The sequence below is a fragment of the Lithobates pipiens genome, unplaced genomic scaffold (assembly GCF_037356315.1).
Source record: "Lithobates pipiens isolate NorthernLeopardFrog02 unplaced genomic scaffold, aLitPip1_a1.2 Scaffold_28, whole genome shotgun sequence".
NCBI classification, from domain to species: Eukaryota; Metazoa; Chordata; class Amphibia; order Anura; family Ranidae; genus Lithobates; species Lithobates pipiens.
This window is the reverse complement of record NW_027507789.1, coordinates 168,608,408-168,628,184: the sequence shown is the minus strand read 5'-3', so window position 1 is coordinate 168,628,184 and position 19,777 is coordinate 168,608,408. Positions and strand designations below refer to the sequence as shown.

At 40.6% G+C, this 19,777-nt stretch overlaps 1 protein-coding gene across 1 annotated transcript; it reads left to right on the top strand.

Annotated features, from left to right (window-relative positions):
* Positions 1-14,686: 14,686 nt before the first annotated feature.
* LOC143934802 (keratin, type I cytoskeletal 12-like) lies at positions 14,687-19,129 on the top strand. The gene is made up of 8 exons (XM_077458426.1): positions 14,687-15,141; positions 15,393-15,475; positions 15,579-15,735; positions 15,898-16,056; positions 16,149-16,274; positions 17,014-17,231; positions 17,382-17,419; positions 18,892-19,129. The coding sequence occupies exons 1-8, from the start codon at positions 14,722-14,724 to the stop codon at positions 18,987-18,989; spliced, it is 1,299 nt and encodes a 432-aa protein (XP_077314552.1). The 5' UTR covers positions 14,687-14,721; the 3' UTR covers positions 18,990-19,129.
* Positions 19,130-19,777: the final 648 nt, after the last annotated feature.

Sequence of the window (19,777 nt, the reverse complement as noted above, 5' to 3'; positions counted from 1 at the left end):
TTTTATTGAACCTTGTGGAATTCACCCAAAACCAAATTCTACTTTTTCATTCAGTTTACACTATATTATTTCAAAAAAGCTATGGCATTTGGCTTATTTTAAGAAATGAAAGAGTGAAAAAAAGCTTAAAGAAAACAAGGTTGTTTTCATCCAGAGAATACATTATATTAATATTAAACCATCGAGCAGGTCTATGGTAAAATGTTAAAAGCTAAATTCTCCTTTAAGACCATGTTACACCCATATTTAGGGTGACAAATGGACCCGAAGAATCATGTACATTTTTTGATTGGCTGTGCATTAGGAGCTCTTTAGGAAAAAAATATGTGCATCCCCAAAATGCATAGACCATGTCCGTGCAGTGCATGGCAACATATAGTACAATGCATTTTAATGCAAGCAATAATAACCGCATTTGTATGTGAAAGAAGCCTTAATGTATATTTAAAAAAAAAAATTATTTAGTTTTCCATTTCCCTACTCTCTAACAATGCAGACTCTCTTATGCAGTTTATGATTGAGCCATTTCTCATCCAACCTCATTGTGTGGCTGGTGTATTTTTTATAAACATAAGATTAAAACGTTCCTTTCCATTGTTAGTCACAATCCAAGGATTTGTATATCACTATCATATCCCCTCTTATGCTTCACTATCCTATCCCCTCTTAAGCTTCTCTTCTCCAGGGAGAAGTTTAATGTTTGTAGTCATTGCTCATAACTGAGGTCCTCCAGCACCCTTATTAGCTTTGTTGACCCAGTTCAAGGACATACTTCCCCAGGTTTGGTGACCAGAGTTGAATAGACAATTCAACATATGGCTGAATCAAAGTTTTGTTAAGTGTCAGAATTATAGTTTTATCTCTTTTACCCTTTTTAATGCATTCTAAGAGTCTGCTGGCCTTTGGCCTTGCTTGCTGCAGCTTTGTATTGCATGCTATTGCTAAGTCTATCTTCTACGAGGACCCTCAGATCCTTTTCCATCCTTGATTTCCCCAGAGGTTCTCCCCCAACACGTAACTTCAATGCATATTTTTTAGCTCCCAGGTACATTACTTTAAATTTTCCTACACTGAACCTCATCTGCCATTTAACTGCCCAAGCCTCTATTTTCAAGTGGTTGTAAACCCTTACAACGCACTTTGACCTACAGGTAAGCCTAGATTAAGGCTTACCTGTAGGTCTAAGAAATATCTCCTAAACCGTAGCATGCGCCGTAGACAGCGCCGCGCAGGCGCACTGAGTGCGCCGCAGTTAACGTCAATATGCCGCGAGTGGCGGCTCCCGTGCGCATGCGCGAGAGTGACGTCATCGCGGCTCCGACGAATGACAGCGCCGGAGCAGCGAGACCCACCGAGAAGATGGAGGCTCCGGACTACAGGGGACAGCGGTGACTTCGCTGGCTCCTGTGTCAGGTAAGTGACACATAATGGACTACTATGCGATGCATAGTAGTCCATTATGCTTTACCTTTGCAGGGAATCAAAGAGGAAGTAAACCCATCAGGGTTTACTTCCTCTTTAACTAGGTCTTCTTGTAAAGTTGTTATATCTTGTTGTTAAATTATTGGCCTGCTTAGCTAGGTATCATCAACAAACACTGAGATTGAATGTTTTTATATAGTATTTATGTTTTATATATACTTTCAAGTCCTATTTCAAGGAAAGTTTTTTATTTCTTTCTTAGTGACCTCACTGCGGAGATTTCTCAACACCACTTGTCTTGGTGATACAATATGAAAACATGACTTCTTAACAGAGTCATGAATAGAGATGCTCTAAGCTATCTCCAGGCTATTAAAAGCAAGCTGCTGAGATGTTGGGTCCTTCTTCCGCCCCCATTGATTACCCGCCCTGAAATGAACACGACATTCAGGGCACACCAATAAAAATGCAAAGGTATTAGGAAAGGGCAAGCCCTGCAAAGAGATCTGCCTAAAAAGTTGCAGCAACAGGGTTAGCTTAATATTATTTATAGGAACAAACAATCATTAACACAGGATAGGCGTGAAATTACTATGCTGACAACAAAGTAATAAAACACAGTAGAGAAATAAAACCAGAGAGAATACAAGGAGATGTGTCAGCAGATGCACGTGGGGTGTCAGTAAATGTATTTCTAGTGTTGTATTCATTGCACTCTGTAGTTATGCAAACAGTTCAGGCTGCCCAGTATGAGAAGGGGTTAACTGTGCCTAGACTCTTTTCCTTGGCTTTCTTAGTTCTGCCCCCTGCTGTAAGCCACATAAATAGCAGGGCAGGGCTCAGGGCTCTTTTCCCCATGGGATTATCAGAGGAAGAACTGCTGCAACACATAGGCCCCCCTTCTGGGTCAACCTGCTGCGATTCATCCTGGACTAGGACTCACTGTACTTTTCACTGGACTTTTGCTGAATGGACTTTGTTTCTCTAGAAGGTTCCCCCAAAAGTAACTGGGACCAAACCTGTGGTACGGAGACCCCATATACCTAGCTGCATGGTACAAAAGAGCAGGAGTTAAATTCATGCATGCATGTGGACTGCGCTAGGTGCACAGCAGGACCCTATTCTGTCACTGGGAGTAAGGTGGCAGAGGTACGCTGGGAAGGTTAAGTGTGGCCACCCCCTAGCATCAACATTCTGAAAAAGTCACACCCTTTCTATACTCTTGTCACGCATCCATGATTTCACATAAAAAATCCTGACCAATAAAAGGGTAAAGACCATCTATACTACCATTTGAATACCATTGCCATACACTACAATGGTGATATGATCTGCAAAGAGTGTTGTAAAAACAAAACAAAAAAAAACACAATACTAAAATCACAAAATACACAATAGTGATGATTTTGGTTCAAAAAAAGCCCATTTGGGAGCCATGTATTTTTTAAATAGTAAATACTAAACAATATGAGCACTACAAGAGGACTGGAAATGATTGATCTGGTAGGGAAACCCAACCTAACCCTTTCATGGCAAGACCAGATTCCATTGGGTCAAAGAATTTTTACCATGCAAAGTATACTATGAGGTTGCTTTTATTAGTGACCATGAACCATATCAATTTTCAGCACTGGGTCGCATGACATCTCATAGTGACAAATAAAGTCAGTGGAAGACTTTTTTCTGAATCTGCAGTCTTAGCCCTTGTACATACAGTCGGAAATTCTGACAGAAACGGTCCAATCAGATTATATTGTTGGAAAATCCGATCATGTGTAGGCTCTATCGGACTTTTTCCGTCAGTAATTCCGACGGAAAAAGTTTGAGAGCAGGATCTCAAATTTTCCAACAACAAGATCCAGTCGGACTTTTTCCTATCGTTTGTAGAGAATTACACAAAGTGCCACGCATGCTCAGATCAAAGTACGAGAGCAAAGCTATTGGCTACTAGGCTGAACGTAGTCCCATCTGAACGAACGGACATCATCACGTTCCGAACTATCGGATTTTCCGACAACTTTGTCCGACCGTGTGTATGCAACACCAGTTTTGGACACAATCCGTCTGAAAAAATCTGACGGATTTTGTGGTCGGAATTTCGACCATGTGTACAAGGGCTCAGAAGGGGCTGCAGGTAGCTATATAATGTCCACCATTTGCTACTGACTGCAGGTACCTCTCTGATCAATTTCTGAAAGGCCACCAGTCCAACATAACTTTTTAGTATTGGCAAATGCCTTCTTACCCCTAAGCCCAGTCGCCCAGTGTTTTCCTCATGAACATTACCACAACAGATTATAATTTCACCAGCCAGTGTTTAATTTTTTTTTTCCGCCATTTTTAACATTTTTAAGCTTCCTCCACGTTCCAGACTAATTTATCGCAATATAAAAACTATAAGATTTATGCTACGTACCCCTTCCTTCATCAGCCTCAATAAGCCTTTGTCTCTCTTTGGGTTTAATTACCCTTGGAAATGAAAGAGATAGGAAGGCAGAGAAAGTCCCCTATTTTGGGGAACTGTATTCACAGAGCTTCACTTCTTCCACATTTTGTTATGGTGCAGCCTTATTCTAAAATGGATTAAATTCATTATTTTCCTCAAAATTCTACTAACAATACCGCATAATAACAACATAAGTATTCACAGCCTTTGCTCAATACTTTGTTCAAGCACCTTTTGCACCAATTACAGCCTCAAGTCTATTTGAGTATGATGCTACAAGCTTGGCACACCTATTTTTGGGTAGTTTCTCCCATTCTTCTTTGCAGGACCTCTCAAGCTCCATTAGGTTGGATGGGCTGCGTTGGTGCACAGCCATTTTCAGATCTCTTTAGAGATGTTCAATCTGGTTCAAGTCTGGGCTCTGGATGGGCAACTCAAGTACATTCACAGAGTTGCCCCGTAGCCACTCCTTTGTTATCTTGGCTGTGTACTTAGGGTCGTCCTGTTGCAAGATGAACCTTTGCCCCAGTCTGAGGTCCAGAGCGCTCTGCAGCAGGTTTTCATTAAGGATATCTCTGCACATTGCTGCATTCATCTTTCCCTCGATCCTGACTAGTCTCTCAGTCCCTGCCGCTGAAATACATCCCCACAGCATGATGTTGCCACCACCATGCTTCACTGTGGGGATGGTATTGGCCAGGTTATGAGCGGTGCCTGGTTTCCTCTAGACATAACGCTTGCCATCCAGGCCAAAGAGTTCAATCTTTGTTTCATCAGACCAGAGAATTTTGTTTCTCATGGTCTGAGAATCTTTCAGGTGCCTTTTGTCAAACTCCAGATGGGCTATCTTGTGCCTTTTACTAAGGAATGGCTCCTGTCTGGCCGCTCTACCATATAGACCTGATTGATGGAGTGCTGCGGAGATGGTTGTTCTTCTGGAAGGTTCTCCTCTCTTCACAGAGAAATGCTGGAGCTCTGTCAGAGTGACCATTGGGTTCTTGGTCACCTCCCTGACTAAGGCCCTTCTCCCCCGATCACTCAGTTTGGCTGGGTAGCCCGCTCTAGGAAGAGTCCAGGTGGTTCCAAACTTCTTCCATTTACAGATGATGGAGGCCACTGGGCTCATTTGGACCTTCAATGCTGCAGAAATGTTCCCCAGATCTGTGCCTCGATACAATCATGTCTCAGAGGTCTACAGACATTCCTTGTACTTCATGACTTGGTTTGTGTTCTGACATGCACTGTTAACTGTGGGACCTTATATAGACAGGTGTGTGCCTTTCCAAATAATTTCCAATCAACTGAATTTATCACAAGTGGACTCCAATCAAGTTGTAGAAACATGTCAAGGATGATTTGTGGAAACAGGATGCACCTGAGCTCAATTTGGAGTGTCATGGCAAAGGCTGTGAATACTTATGTACATGTGACTTTTTGGATTTTTATTTTTAATAAATTTGCAAAGATATCAAACAAATGTATGTTGTCATTAAGGGGTGTTTATTGTAGAATTTTGAGGGAAATAATACATTTAATTAGTTTTGTAATGAGGCTGTAACATAACAAAATGTGGAAAAAGTGCAGCGCTGTGAATACTTTCCGAATGCACTATATGAAGGAAAAATGCTTTTTGTCACTTAGATTGGATTACTTTACCAATAGAAGATAGGAAGGGGTCTTTGTTCATCCTAAATATTTGCCGTATTTTCTTTATTATCTGATGGATAAGTCCAAAAAAGGGAGAGATGATCGGCATCTGAGAAGGCTTTATTCATTCAATGAGGGTTGGTATGCCTGGTGTCTACTCTGTCCTAGAAAAGGGTATAGTGAGCACTAAAGAGGATTACATGCATAGGCTCTGCCTACCTTATCGGGACAAGAGGTCCCTAAAGTTAGTCTACAGAGAAATAGCCAAATCCAGTGTTTGGACTGTGTGGCTTGTCCTGGGGATGAAGCTCTCCTCCAGCGACTGTGTCCATGTTTATTTCATAAGTTACAAGAGAAAAAGACGTTTGTTAATTTGTTACTGAGCCCTTTGAATACCGTAGTGGTATTTCCCATCCCAGACACATGAGGGAGCAAGATTTCCACTTGGCCACACACTTGCTGTCTTTAATATTACAGTAAAAACCTAGGCTAATTAATAGTAAGAAAAACTCATAAAAAGTATATGATGCAAGATGATGTTCCAGACGCTTGCACTGGCTTCACCCAGTCTGTTAACATTGCAAGTTGATGTTGGGTGCCCGCCATTATCATGTAACAGCGTGGCTTATGAATGCCACAGATAAGCAGTACCTTCACACAAAAAAATAATTAAATCTATAAATTAAGTATGGCAGCATTGTAATTATGATAATTGTTTGCTGTATGACGCTGGATATATAAAAGAATTCACGGTTCATTATGATTTTGTTAAACAATTATTATGTTTACATGCAGTTTAAAGGAAATCATAAAAAATAAAAAAAATACAAAACAATACATTTGTAACAATACTTTGGTAGTAAAAATGATCAGAAAACATAAGGTAGATGTATCAACTTATATTCATCTTATCTGAACTTCTTGATGGTGGGCATGAGCTCTGTGACGTGGTATCTATTGTGCTTATTGTGTACCTTTACTAAGTGTAAGTAAACCCTAACAATAAAACTTTTCTTATTTGCTCACTTTTAGTCTGTTAAATACACCATTAGAAGTATTTTTGTATACTGTACCTGTTTAAAAAGAGCAAAAAATGCCTGATGATCTGGCCAGAAATCCAGTGCTTTCCTGTGTCCTCTGCACCTCTGCAGGGTTATCCCAAGCAATGGCATCAGCAATGCCCAGTTCAACTAAGTGAACTACAGAACACCTTCTACCTATGTTATGGACATGGGCGTCCACAGAATTTTTTTTCCAGGGGGGGGGGGGGGGATATATTAAACCACTTGCTGACCAGCCGCTCTATAATTATACGGCGGCTGGTTGATACGTTCCCGCTAATCACCATACCGCTACGGCAGTCCCTTTAAGAGCTATAGGGTGGGTAGGTGGCCACGATGTCTGCGATTGCTCCACAGTGAGACAGAACGGGGATCTGCCAATGTAAACAAACAGATCCCCGTTCTGACAGGGAAGTACACAGTGAAGGTCTGTTCCTATTGATTAGGAACAGCAATCTCTCTGTACTCTGTCAGTCCCCCCACCCACAGTAATGCCACGTTGACACACGACCAGACTTTCCAGCAGACTGGGTCCGACAGAATCAGTCCGTCGGACAACCCGATCGTGTGTGGGCTAATCCGGTCGTTTTTTGTCAAAAAAATCAGACAGACCTAGAAATAGAACATGTTTCAAATCTGTCCGACGGACTCAAACTCAATTCCTATCGGGAAAACCGTTCATCTGTATGCTGGCTCGTCAAGCTGGGCAGCGGGAATGGAAGTGGGCATATCGTGCTGGGGGCGGCAGGTGCATCAGGCTGGGCGACAGGCTCTGGGTCACATGGCTGGGCAGCAGGCTCTGGGTCATCTGGCTGGGCAGCAAGCACCAGCTCCACAGGCTGTGTAACAGGTACCGTCTCCACAGGCTGGCTAACGGGGCACCAGAATTTCAGGCTGGAACACGGGCACCGGAACTTCAGGCTGGAAAGTGGTCACCGAAAATTCAGGCTGGAAAGCACGCACCGGAACTTCAGGCTGGGAAATGGGCACCATGTCATCAGCCTGGGAAACGGGCACCTGAACTTCAGGCTGGGCAGCAAGCAGAGGAGTATCAAGCTGGGCAGCAGACAGAGACACCTCAAGCGGGGCAGCAGGCAGAGGGCACTTCAAGCTGGGCAACAGGCAGAGGCACTTCAGGCTGGGCAGCGGACAGAGCCACATTAGGCTGGGCAGCGGGTACAGACACATCAAGCTGGGCAACGGCACAGACACATCAAGCTGGGCAGCGGGCACATCAAGCTGGGCAGCAGACTGAGGCACATCAGGTTGGGCAGTGGACAGAGGCACGTCAAGCTGGGCAGTGGGCACGGCAGCAGGCACATCCGGCTGGGCGGCAGGTGCATCAGGCTGGGTGGCAGGCTCTGGGTCACATGGCTGAGCAGCAGGCTCCGGGTCATCTGGCTGGGCAGCAGACACCAGCTCTACAGGCTGCGTAACGGGCACCGTCTCCACAGGCTGGGTAATGGGCACCGGAACTTCAGGCTGGAATGTGGGCACCGGAACTTCAAGCTGGAAAGCAGGCACCGAAAAATTCAGGCTGGAAAGCACGCACCAGAACTTCAGGCTAGGAAATGGGCACCTGAACTTCAGGCTGGGAAATGGGCACTGGAACTTCAGACTGGAGTGGTGTGGAGGCAGTATTGGATATTGGCATGATGGTATGGGTTGGGAAAAACTTCTGCTTCTTTTTGGTTTTAGCTACTGAATATTTGTATGTGGATACAGGGCTGTAAGTAGGGGATGCAGCTGGTAGAAGTGAAGAGCGGAAGTATGGTAAGAGGGAGCAGATTTTGAAGGGAGATTTAGTGGAGCTCATGGAGGCAGCTGAGAAGAACCAGAAAGGTTAAAGGTAGGGTAGGTGCAGCAGGAGGAAACGGGGTACTGGTACTTCTTTGGTAGAAGGTTGTATTGGGTGGAAACTGTGGTCGTTGGGGGTAAAGAAGAGGAAGACATCCCAGCAGGCTGGTATCTAACCACACAAATGGGGGATTGCTGACAGAGGCTGAGCGCAACAAACTTGACCAGGCCTATAATAGTGATTGCACAAAATAAGGTTTGCACATTGCTTGTCTGACCAGAGACTGCACCAAATCAATACATTCTGCAAGCACCTGTTGAGAACAAGCTGAATAACATTCAAAGAAAAAGGCTCCTCCAATAGCCAAACCAAAGACTCTACCTGAGCTGCAGTAAAAGGGCGTGTATAGTCATCACCTCCCCTAGAGGGATCAGACAGGGCCAACTCTGTACAGATCTTAATAAATGGTTGCACGTCTTCAAACAAAAGACTGCCTTGATCAATAAAAACATGAGCTAGACGGATGTATTCTAACAACTGTTCCCTAGTGCATTCACTTAATGTCTGATAACAAAAATCTCTGTCATCTGTTGCCAGGAGTGATAAATACAGAATATCTTCCAGATACATCTTTCAATAATAGCAAGTGCTCAGACCCAATTCCTAGGTGCAACCAATCTGATGGTATGGCTTCAGAATTCTGTCATGGGATGTCATACACAGACATCCAATACAGGCGATCAGATCCTTGGGCTGCACCAAGGAATTAGGAACAAACAAGTAAGTGAAAAAAGTATGTTTATTTAAGATAAATACACACGTGCAAACATAACAACAAACCATAAACGAGTAGTGAGTACAAGACACAGCAAAACCCCAAAACACCTATCTAACGAATATATATATATATATATATATATATATATATATATATATATATATATATATATATAAGCAAAGGAAACAGACATGAAATAAACAAGGCATAGACAAAGCAAAAGGGGAACAGAGGCCAGCTATAAGGAAGCGGACCGTAAAGGGAGGTCTCAAGGACAGGATACACGGAACAGGTTCCAGGACAAGACCAGGTTCAGGCTGGGACAAGGCTAGCAGAGAAAATTCTGAAGCATTTGAGCTTGGTTCAGGGTGGGTTTTAAATAGACCAGCAGACCCACAACAGGTGTTCTTGATAGCTGGTTGGTAATCCAGGCAGTGAGACACCCGCTGGTGGTCACCAGAATTACTCCCTTTGGTGCTGAGCATAACAGTGCCACCAGCAGGTGAAACCAGTAATGACACCATTCCTGACACAGTACTTGACATGGTTGGCACAGTTACAGTACATCACATGGTGGGCACTGCACTGCACACGGTGGGTGGACACAATACATCACATGGTGGTCATTGCACTGCACACGGTGGGCACAATGCATCACATGGTGGTCACTGCACTGAACATGATATGGGGGAAGCAACAGTTTGCCCCCCCAGTAAAACCATTTCACCCCAAAGGTCAGTTTCTGCACAATCCTTCCTGTTTACTAACCTCATTTTAGTAGCATGGTAGAGCTCCTTCCTCCCGGGCTCCTACAGGATGACATCAGCACCCCTCCCCCACACAGCTCCTGGAGACTGAGGACCTGTATGTGCAGATCCTGCCAGGCAGCACTGACAGCTTTAGCAACCCTCCTCGGCCTCAGCTCACAGCTCACCCTGGCACCCGTGTGTGTGTGTGTGTGTGTGTGTGTGTGTGTGTGTGTGTGTGTGTGTGTGTGTGTGTGTATATATATACATAATTTTTTTTTTTTAAGAAAAAAAGGTGGTGTAAAAATGGCCATTATTAGGCTTGGTTCACACTAGTCCATACTCTGAAAAGCTATCCATAGTGGATCACATTCACATTGCATTCAGGAGTTTTTTTTTAGCTTTGTTTTTTCGATAAACAGGAATTTATTTTGTATTTCGTATGCTTTGACATACGAAATGGCACAAGACAAGGGTGTCCCCTATCCCCAATACTGTTTGCTTTGACTCTGGAACCATTTCTGTGCAGGGTGAGAGAAAATAAGCAAATAAACGGGATTAGAATAGGAACTGAAGAGCACAAGGTATCAGCATATGCTGATGACCTACTATTTTATCTTTCAGAACCACAGGGATCAATAATGGCACTAATGGAGGAGGTCCAGAGATATGGAAAAATGTCCAACTTTAAAATAAACATGGAAAAATCCATAATATTACCTTGTCATGTACCACCATTGATGTCAATGTTAATGAAGAATAACTTGCCATTTATGTGAGAAAAGAAATCATTATATTATTTAGGAGTACATATCACGGCAGAGGCCAAATCTTTATATGAACTTAATTATGGATCTCTAATAACAGAAATAACCAAAGATTTAAACAGGTGGAAGGGTCATTCATTGACATGGTTCGGGAGGATAAATACTTTGAAAATGAATATAATACCTAGAATAATATATATCTTATATACTGTACCTATAGCAGTGCCTCAGGTCTTTTTTAAGAGAATACGTAAAATGTTTATATCTTTTATATGGAATGATAAAAACCCTAGGATAGCATATGATATCCTGCGCAGAAATAAGAAGGAAGGTGGAATAGGGCTTCCAGATGTCTTTATGTATTATAAAGCAATGTCTATGGTACGAATACTAAACTGGTGCCATGACTCCTTAAATAAGGCATGGGTTTCGGTAGAAGAAAGTATGGCGGGCAGAAATCTAGCAGGGGCTCCATGGATACAGGCCACGAATAGAGCGCTATCAAAGTGGACATCACCATTAACACGGAACACGTTAGCAGTATGGGATAGAATGAACAAAAATGGAAAATATGCCCCACGCACATCACCGCTAGCCCCATTAGGTGGATACCCATGGTTTCCACCGGGGGAAGAAAAGGGAGCATTAGGTTCCTAGGGCTCAGGGGGGAATACAAGGTGTCTAAGATATGCTCCATTAGGAAGTTTACTCCCCTTAACAGAGTTAGTATCATCACAAGGAGATGTGTCGAGATGGAGATATTACCAAATGAGAGATTTTTTTAACAAACTAGAACCTCAAGTAAGACCTCTGAGCTCCCTCACGACATATGAGAAGATGTGCATGAAAATGGAAAAACCAAGTAATTTACTATCTCAGATGTATAAATTAGTTCTTAGTGAACAAAGTAACACAATTCCTTACTTTATAAGAGAGTGGGAGAAGGAATTAAGATGCACATTTAGACCAACACAAATAAAAAAACGTATGGAAATGATGCACTCGACATCAATAAGTTCAGCAATACAAGAAATGTCATATAAGTTTATAGCCAGATGGTACCGAACCCCAGCCAGAATAGTAGAGATATATCCAACAGCGGATGGGCATTGCTGGAGAGGATGTAAAGATAAGGGGACATACCTTCATATATGGTGGAGTTGCCCAAAAATTTGGATATTTTGGGAGGGAGTGGCAATTTGGATAGGGAGGATAACAGCAAAACCTATAGAAATGACACCCCTACAATATCTGTTTCACGGGACAGAGGGATCCATCAAATCATACAAAAAAGGAGTCATACCACATCTGCTGAATGCAGCAAAAATATTAATACCTAGATATTGGAGGCAGATAGCATGTCCCACCTTATTGGAATGGAAGAGAGAGGTAGATAAAATAATGGAGGCTGAAAAATGGATATACGATATAAAAAATCAACAAGAAAAATATAAAAACATATGGGCAGGCTGGAAGCACTATTCCCGAGAGATAGAGAAAGAGTAAGATATACCAGGTAAAGAATTCTGATCCCTCCTGAACCTCCCAGAGGTCCCTAAAGGGAGAGGGAGGAAGGAAGGGAAAAATCGAGAAGTTGCTGCGTAAGCTCGTGTCCTCCAAAGGTGCATCATAGAAAGGGTAAAGGGTAAAGGGGAAGGGAGGGGAGAAGGAAAGAAGAAAGAGAAAGAAATGAGAACCGAACCACAACCTTTAATTTTTTTTTTTTTTTTTTTGTAGTGTGTTTTAAGGTATATGGGAAGTGAATAAGTGATGGAAATGTTATTAGAGGAGGGGCTTGGGGGAAGGGGGAGGAGGAGAGATAACCATTGGTGGGGACACAAAAATAAATAACACAATTTTTAGAAATTATAAAGGAAGGCTAAGGATCTTCTTAAGCACAAAAATATAAGTAACACACCAAAGTAAGGACACAAATGGAACAAAATCACGTAATAATGACTAATGTTTAAAAATTGGTCAAAGGCCAATAAATATAGAGAAAAGATAAACACAATTTTTCCTTTTTTTTTTAAGAAGTAAAGGAATCACAAGGGCATAATAAAAGCACATAAAGAAGGGAAATAACAATAACAAAAAGGGGGCAAATTTAATTCTCCCCCTTTTTTTTTTTTCTCTCACAGGATGTCTCTCCTCCAGTAACCCCCCCACCCAAGGCCACCATCTAGTACTGTTATAGATATGTTATGGATAAGTATGTATGTAAATGTGAAGACATTGAAGGACTTGTTTAAGCCTCAATGCCTTAGGATTGAATGCAATTGTTTGTTGAATTTTACATACGGAAAATAATAAAGATGATTTAAAAAAAAAAAAAAAAAAAAAACAGGAATTTATAATGAGGCTAATATGAAGGGTTTAGCTCGTGGTGGCGGCGTGGTCCCATTGACTTGAACAGCCAAGTTTGACAGACAGTACTGTCTATCAGCCCGACATGCTGCATTCAATTATCTCCAGCCTTGACAAAACATGCTTATTTCAAATGATCGGAGATGAGCAAACAGTGTAACCTGGCAGTGGAGAAAGCAAAAAGAGTTGCTTCACTGGAGGGATCACCAGCAAGACAGGAGCCCTAATTCTTCTATATAGTACTTTAGTTAGACCTCATTTGAATCACTGTGTCCAGTTCTGGAGACCTCACTTACAAAAAGAGGGATAATGTATATTATATTTATACCATCCCATCTGTAATATAATGCTATGTGTCCTGATGCCTATGCTATATAAAAATTATGTTGATTTCTACCTTATCTCAGAGCATCTCCTGGTGCTCATGTGACTCCTCGGCTCTCTCCCCCCCCCCGGCTGACAGCTATGGCGGGAGAGGCTGAGAACTCCCACTGATGACAGCCGGAGAGGAGGAGCAGGAGCAGTGAGACAAGCAGTCATGTGAGCACTGGGAGACATTCTGAGATAAGGTAGATATTGGCATAGTTTTTATGTAGCACAGGCACTGGGACACATAGAGTTATATATGTCACAGTTGTGATGGTATAAATATAATACATTTTTTTTATAGCAGCAGTAGTGGAGGGGTGGGCAGTGTCTTGAACTGACAGGCGAGGGGAGAGAGAATGGGGGAGAGCAGAGAGGAGAGCTGCAGATGATGGAGGCATAAACTGACCACTGTGTCATGGCTCAGCAGTCATGATAAACTGTGGTCAGTTTACAGGTGGAGGGCAGAACCAGGCAGAATCAGTTAGGTTTTTTATGTATAACATGCTTTAAGGGAACAAGATCTATGTATTTATTTTTTTAGGGTAACAAACACTTTAAGCTATGATCAAAAACACTGGGACATGAACTTAACCTAAAAAGTTCAAAACTAACCTTAAAAGGTATTATTTTACTGAAACAAAGATGCTTGAAAGTAGTAAGTCAGTCAACAGTAAGTGAATATAAACATGCTTAGGACAAGCACAGATCTATACTTAGATAAAATGGTTACTAAAAAGTGACAAACTCAAGGGACCACTTGGTCTTTTTCTGCCATCACTCTTTTATGTTTCTATAGGTTGCCGTTGTGTACACATAAAAAAAAAGTGTAAAGTAATTATGAAGTGTTTTCAATCCCATAAAACTTCTTATACCCATTTGACATTGCTACGGTAGTGATTAACATTTGAGGTATTGTTTCTCAAGAATCAGTCATGCAATCTCTAGATGGCATTTGGCTGGCCAATTTACACATAATTTTCATCTATAAAAATAACTCTGGGAGGGTAAAGAGTTTCAAAACATACATTAATTGTCTAGATTTAAAAGATTAAAGAAAAAAATATTTATCCATGCTCCACCCTTATATCATTTTATCGTAACAAGCAGCCTAAGGCATTCTCCAAAGTAGGCCAAGTGGACACACTAACTTTATCTTTCAATTAACCTTTCATCAAGAATTCAAAAGCCAGAAATGGGTTTGGGAGTTGTAGGAAACTGAACCACCCACAAGATATTGTATATAAAGACTAATGATTTTATCATGGAATAAGCTTGCTATCTCTTTCATATAGCTACTTGGAGGGCTACCATACCAAGAATATGTATTACTCAAATACATCTGCTTCCTCAAGACGCTCTGTCAGAGCTGGAAATTATGGAACAGCCATTTGCTCCTTTCTTGGAAATTCTGGAGCTACATGTGGTGCAGGAAGCTTTAGTGCCCACCAAAGTGGAGGAGCTGTTGGTGGCTTTAGTGCAGGATCCATTGGTGGTGGGTCTGGTGGCTTTGGTGGTGCAATGTTTGGTGGAGATGGCCTCCTCACTGGAAGTGAGAAGGAAACCATGCAAAATCTTAACGACCGCTTGGCTTCATACATGCACAAAGTGCAAGATTTAGAAGAAGCCAACAGTAACCTTGAATGCAAAATTAAGGCTTGGTATGAACAACACAGCAATGATAACAAGCAAGTGAAGGACTACTGCAAATATTACCAAACCATAGAAGATCTCAAGAAGCAGGTATTGACTTTAAAGCATTATTGTGGTAACTGTACATGAAAGCTGAAAACAAAAATGGAGAATGATTGTATTTATTTATTTATTTATTAAAGGTACTTTATATAAATGTTTTAAATGTTTGCCTTCATGTATTCAATATTCAAACAGATGAAATATTTTCCTTGGATAAAGAAACAATGCATTATAAAATTAATTAATTAAATCACATCATCTAAACAGATTTGATTAGAAACATTTGTCATTTTGTATAGATTCAGGTAGCCACTGTGGATAATGCAAGAGTTGTCCTCCAAATTGACAATGCCCGCTTGGCAGCCGATGATTTTAAGCTCAAGTAAGTTTCTGATCAAAAAATATATATATATTTTTTTTAGACAACTAATATGTCGGTGTTGTGTTTACTTTGCACATGTATTATCACATTTTCTGCCCTGCAGGTTTGAAAATGAACAGTGTCTCCGTCAAAATGTTGAAGCTGATATTAATGGCCTGCGCAAAGTGCTAGATGACCTCAGCTTGGCTAAATGTGACCTTGAGTCTCAGATTGAAAGCTTGACGGATGAGATTGTGTGTCTCAAGAAGAACCATGAAGAGGTATCATAAAGTCCTCACAATGTCTTTTACTACACTCTGCCATTTTACATGTACTATTGTATCATACACTGTGCTAGAAGTTTTAGTCTTTCTTGTGAATCGAAAAAGTGACCTAGCCCTTTGAGACACTTCAACTATATCTTTTTTATTTTTTTGTTTCAGGAAATGAAGAGCTACCAAGGAGTCACAGGACAACTTTTTGTGGAGATGAATGCTGCTCCGGGAAATGACCTCTCCAAAATCCTGAATGATATGAGATCTGACTATGAATATTTAGCAGATAAAAACAGAAGGGAGGCTGAAGCTCAATTCCTTGAAGCGGTAAAAAAAGGAAGCCAAATTACTGCCATTATAAACGAAGATTAAACTATTTTCCTGTTCTGTTTCTAAAATCTTTGATGGTTGTGTTTCAGAGTCGAGCCCTAAAACAGGAAATTTCATCTGGTGCTGAGCAGGCCCAATCTAGTAGAAATGAAATTATTGATCTGAAGAGATCAGTACAAGCTCTAGAGATTGAGCTACAAGCTGCCCTTGCAACGGTAAGGCTACAATACTTAACATGTTTCTATTATTACCATTCTCTATCTTCAATTAGTATTTGCTATAGATGTGGTTACCTAGAAAAATCTAGAAAAAAGTTTTCTTTGTTAGGAGGGATTTTTGTATTTCATATAATGGCATTTACCTTTATTTATATATTTTTTGTTTTAAAAAAATATTTTAAATGCTTTCCTCTGTGTATGTAAATACACATAGTCTAAACCAGATGTATTCAACCTTTTTAATAGTATTGCTTTGAAGTTTGTGTTATGTTATGTCCTTTGGTCAAAAATTATTTGGTTCCAGTTGAACATTGCTATAGCCAAGATCTATCTACGGACTCTAAGTTGCGATCACCGCCAACAGGTTAAAGTATATGTAAACCCCACATGAATGACATTTCGTTTTCTAGAACATTTTGTGTATCAAATAAATCCAATTTATGTAAAAACAAAATACAGCATATTAGGACTGTTGATCTCCTACAGCCTCCTTACAGTCCACATACATGCACTCCACCAGCAGCTGCACATCATTGTCCAGTGCGGGTTTTCTGGGGAAATGGGAAATTACTTTTGAAATTATGTTAACACTTATAAGATCTTTGTGTTTGGGTTTGCATGTACTTTAAGCAAAGTAAATAGTAAGTTATCATCCAAACAGTATAAGTCTGGCAATACTGAGCTATCTATTTATATATTAAGGACTAGATACACATTGAATGGTCTCTTTCTTTAGAAAAGAACACTGGAAAGCTCCTTGGCTGAAACAGAGGGTAACTACTGCATGCAACTTGGGCAAATCCAGGCAAAAATAAGCTCTTTGGAGGAACAGTTATGTGAAGTAAGGACAGATATGGAGAGACAAGGTTTAGAGTATGATCAACTTCTTGACATCAAGACTAGACTGGAGAGAGAAATTGAAACCTACCGCTGCTTACTTGATGGACAACCCATGTAAGAAAAGTTTTGTTAAGACATTGTTATCTATACTGTATATATGATTTGTATTGATACTTAACTCTATCAGTATATGGTAATAACAACCCTTAGCAAACTGAGAAATCGGTCTAAAAATGTAATTCCTATTCTCATTTTTTATTAAAGCTCAGTCTACCCCACTCAACACATTCAGGTTCCTAAAGGTAAGCAGATTAAAGTATTGCTCTCTTTATAGTCCTTAGTAAAAGTGAATCATTCAAAAAATATTTTCTGGTGGATTAACAGTCATTATTGATGACTGCTCATGTTAGATAATATATTTTTAGTTCTGTGTTATAATATCTATGTTTACAGGAACTTTGTAAAGACTTACTTTTCCCTTTATTTTGTGTCTGACTTTTGGCCATCTCTGGGCATTTGTGACTAAACCCAGCAAGAAAAGCATAAGTAAAGGGGCTGCATAGGATGTTGAGGAGTCAGAAGACTCTTTAGCTTAGGAAACATGAAACCATTCCTCCTTGCTCTGGATTGGTGGTCTGTAGAGTAGTTCTGAATTTTAAGCAAACTACATGCTGTCTTCGTACAAATAACAATTATTTTGTACCACAGTAGTCACATGACACAAGGGGCAGAACTTTTTTAAATGGACATTATCGTACACGGTCATTTAATACCCCCACCCCAGCAGCATGAACTCACCTTTTTTCTTTTTTTGTGGAGCTAACCCATGTTAGCGCCACACTGACTTGTTGGAGCATAAACAGGACTGAGGACTGTCTCTTCAACCCTATATGACAGCATTGGGAAGATGGGTGAATCAAATAAATGACCCTGTTGCTGGGTCTTGTATCTCCAAAGTAAATAGTTATATTAGCAAAGTGCATGCAAAATTATAACACACATTGCATCATATGACCAACACATCATGCTGAACATTAGAGAGTGGTTTAGATTGAGACTCTCATCCAGGACTGAATGCATACTTATTGTCCCCTATGACAACTGCCATCTACCACACACCCTCCACCTCAGTTGAGTAACATCATACTAACAAGTTCAAAACTTCATTGCTGCACAAGGTAGGAATGAGGATGGAGAGGCTGAAAAAGCCCATTTACTCGTGCTATGTCAGTTGACCATAAATTTGTAAGCATTGAATTGTATTGGTTGAACTAGATAGACTTGTGTCTTTTTTTCAAGCAGACTAACTATGTAACTCTATAACCAGTACACTTGCTTTGAAAAATGTTTAAGCTTTGCAAATGTAGTAATAAAGAGGAACCAGTGTTAGACAAGGAGTCTGGATCCTTTTATATGCATGGGTGGCTGCAATGTGCCCCTTGCAGCCCTAGGCCATAGTCTAAGGTGACCGTAGAAATCCATCCTGGGCCACATCCATACACCCTAGAAAATGTGTGCTCAGTAACCTACAAAACACGAGAACCAACTCAAGAGAAAGACCCAAGGCCACTTTAAGACATTGGTGCCAAAATTGTGTCACACTCACTATGTGTATAGAAGGCACACACCTTAACTATGTTACACATACTCAACATAGCACATTTTAACATATAACATATAACATATGTTAACATATAACATAAAACATATAACATACATAGCACATTCTGTAACTGAAAACGTTCAGTAACTAATGCAAATGCTTTCCTTTCAGAGCCACACAAGGTTAGAAAAATAAGAACCACTGTTGTGGAATTAATTGATGGAAAAACGGTGTCCCAGCAAGTTAAGGAATGCGAGGAGAAGGTCTGATTGGTATCAAGAAGCCCTCCTGTATCATTTACGCCTACAGTCTCCAGAAACTTTTCTGATGTTCTCATGGAGCTAACCTAGAGTTCTGTTTCTTCAATTCTGATATTGCTTAATATAATATGAGTTGCTTCTATCTTCTGTTCTGATTTCTGGTTAATAAAGCTTTTTTCCAATGCAAAAAGTGTCTCTAAATATGGTGATTTGGGATAAATGTTATCTAACTTGGGTAAGAAAGATCTAGTTAGAAGCTAAAAGTAGTTTAGACACTTGATTATTTCTAGTAATAAATTAGCTTTAAATTTCATCTATTTAAAAACACCTTCATTTACAGTGTATTTCATATACAGTAATCGTGCCATGTATTAAACTTCCATTTATCTTCTTGTGTGGTTACTATACACACTAAATATATGAGTGTGTTTTATTTTAAATATACAGGCTCTAACTCTGCAATTCCAGCCCTGATTTCACTGATCTGAATCATGAACCTGGAATAAATTCCTGTTTCAGGTCAGTGACTGAAAGCATAGGACCAGGATGCCGAGTTCTAAACCATGGCAAATGATTTTATTACTATGTTTGCAATTTACCTTTAACGTCATATGAGCTCTAAGTAAAAGGTGTTTGCTTTAAGGGTTGTTAACAAGTAACAATCCAATTCAGAGATTTTTCAGGGACAGAAAGCTCTTCCTTCCTTCATAAGGGGGCTATGAGGTGCCTTATTGCTTCCATTTACTGGTTCTTCCTATAAAGAAAGTTAAACTCTTGGTACAACATAGGTTTCAGGT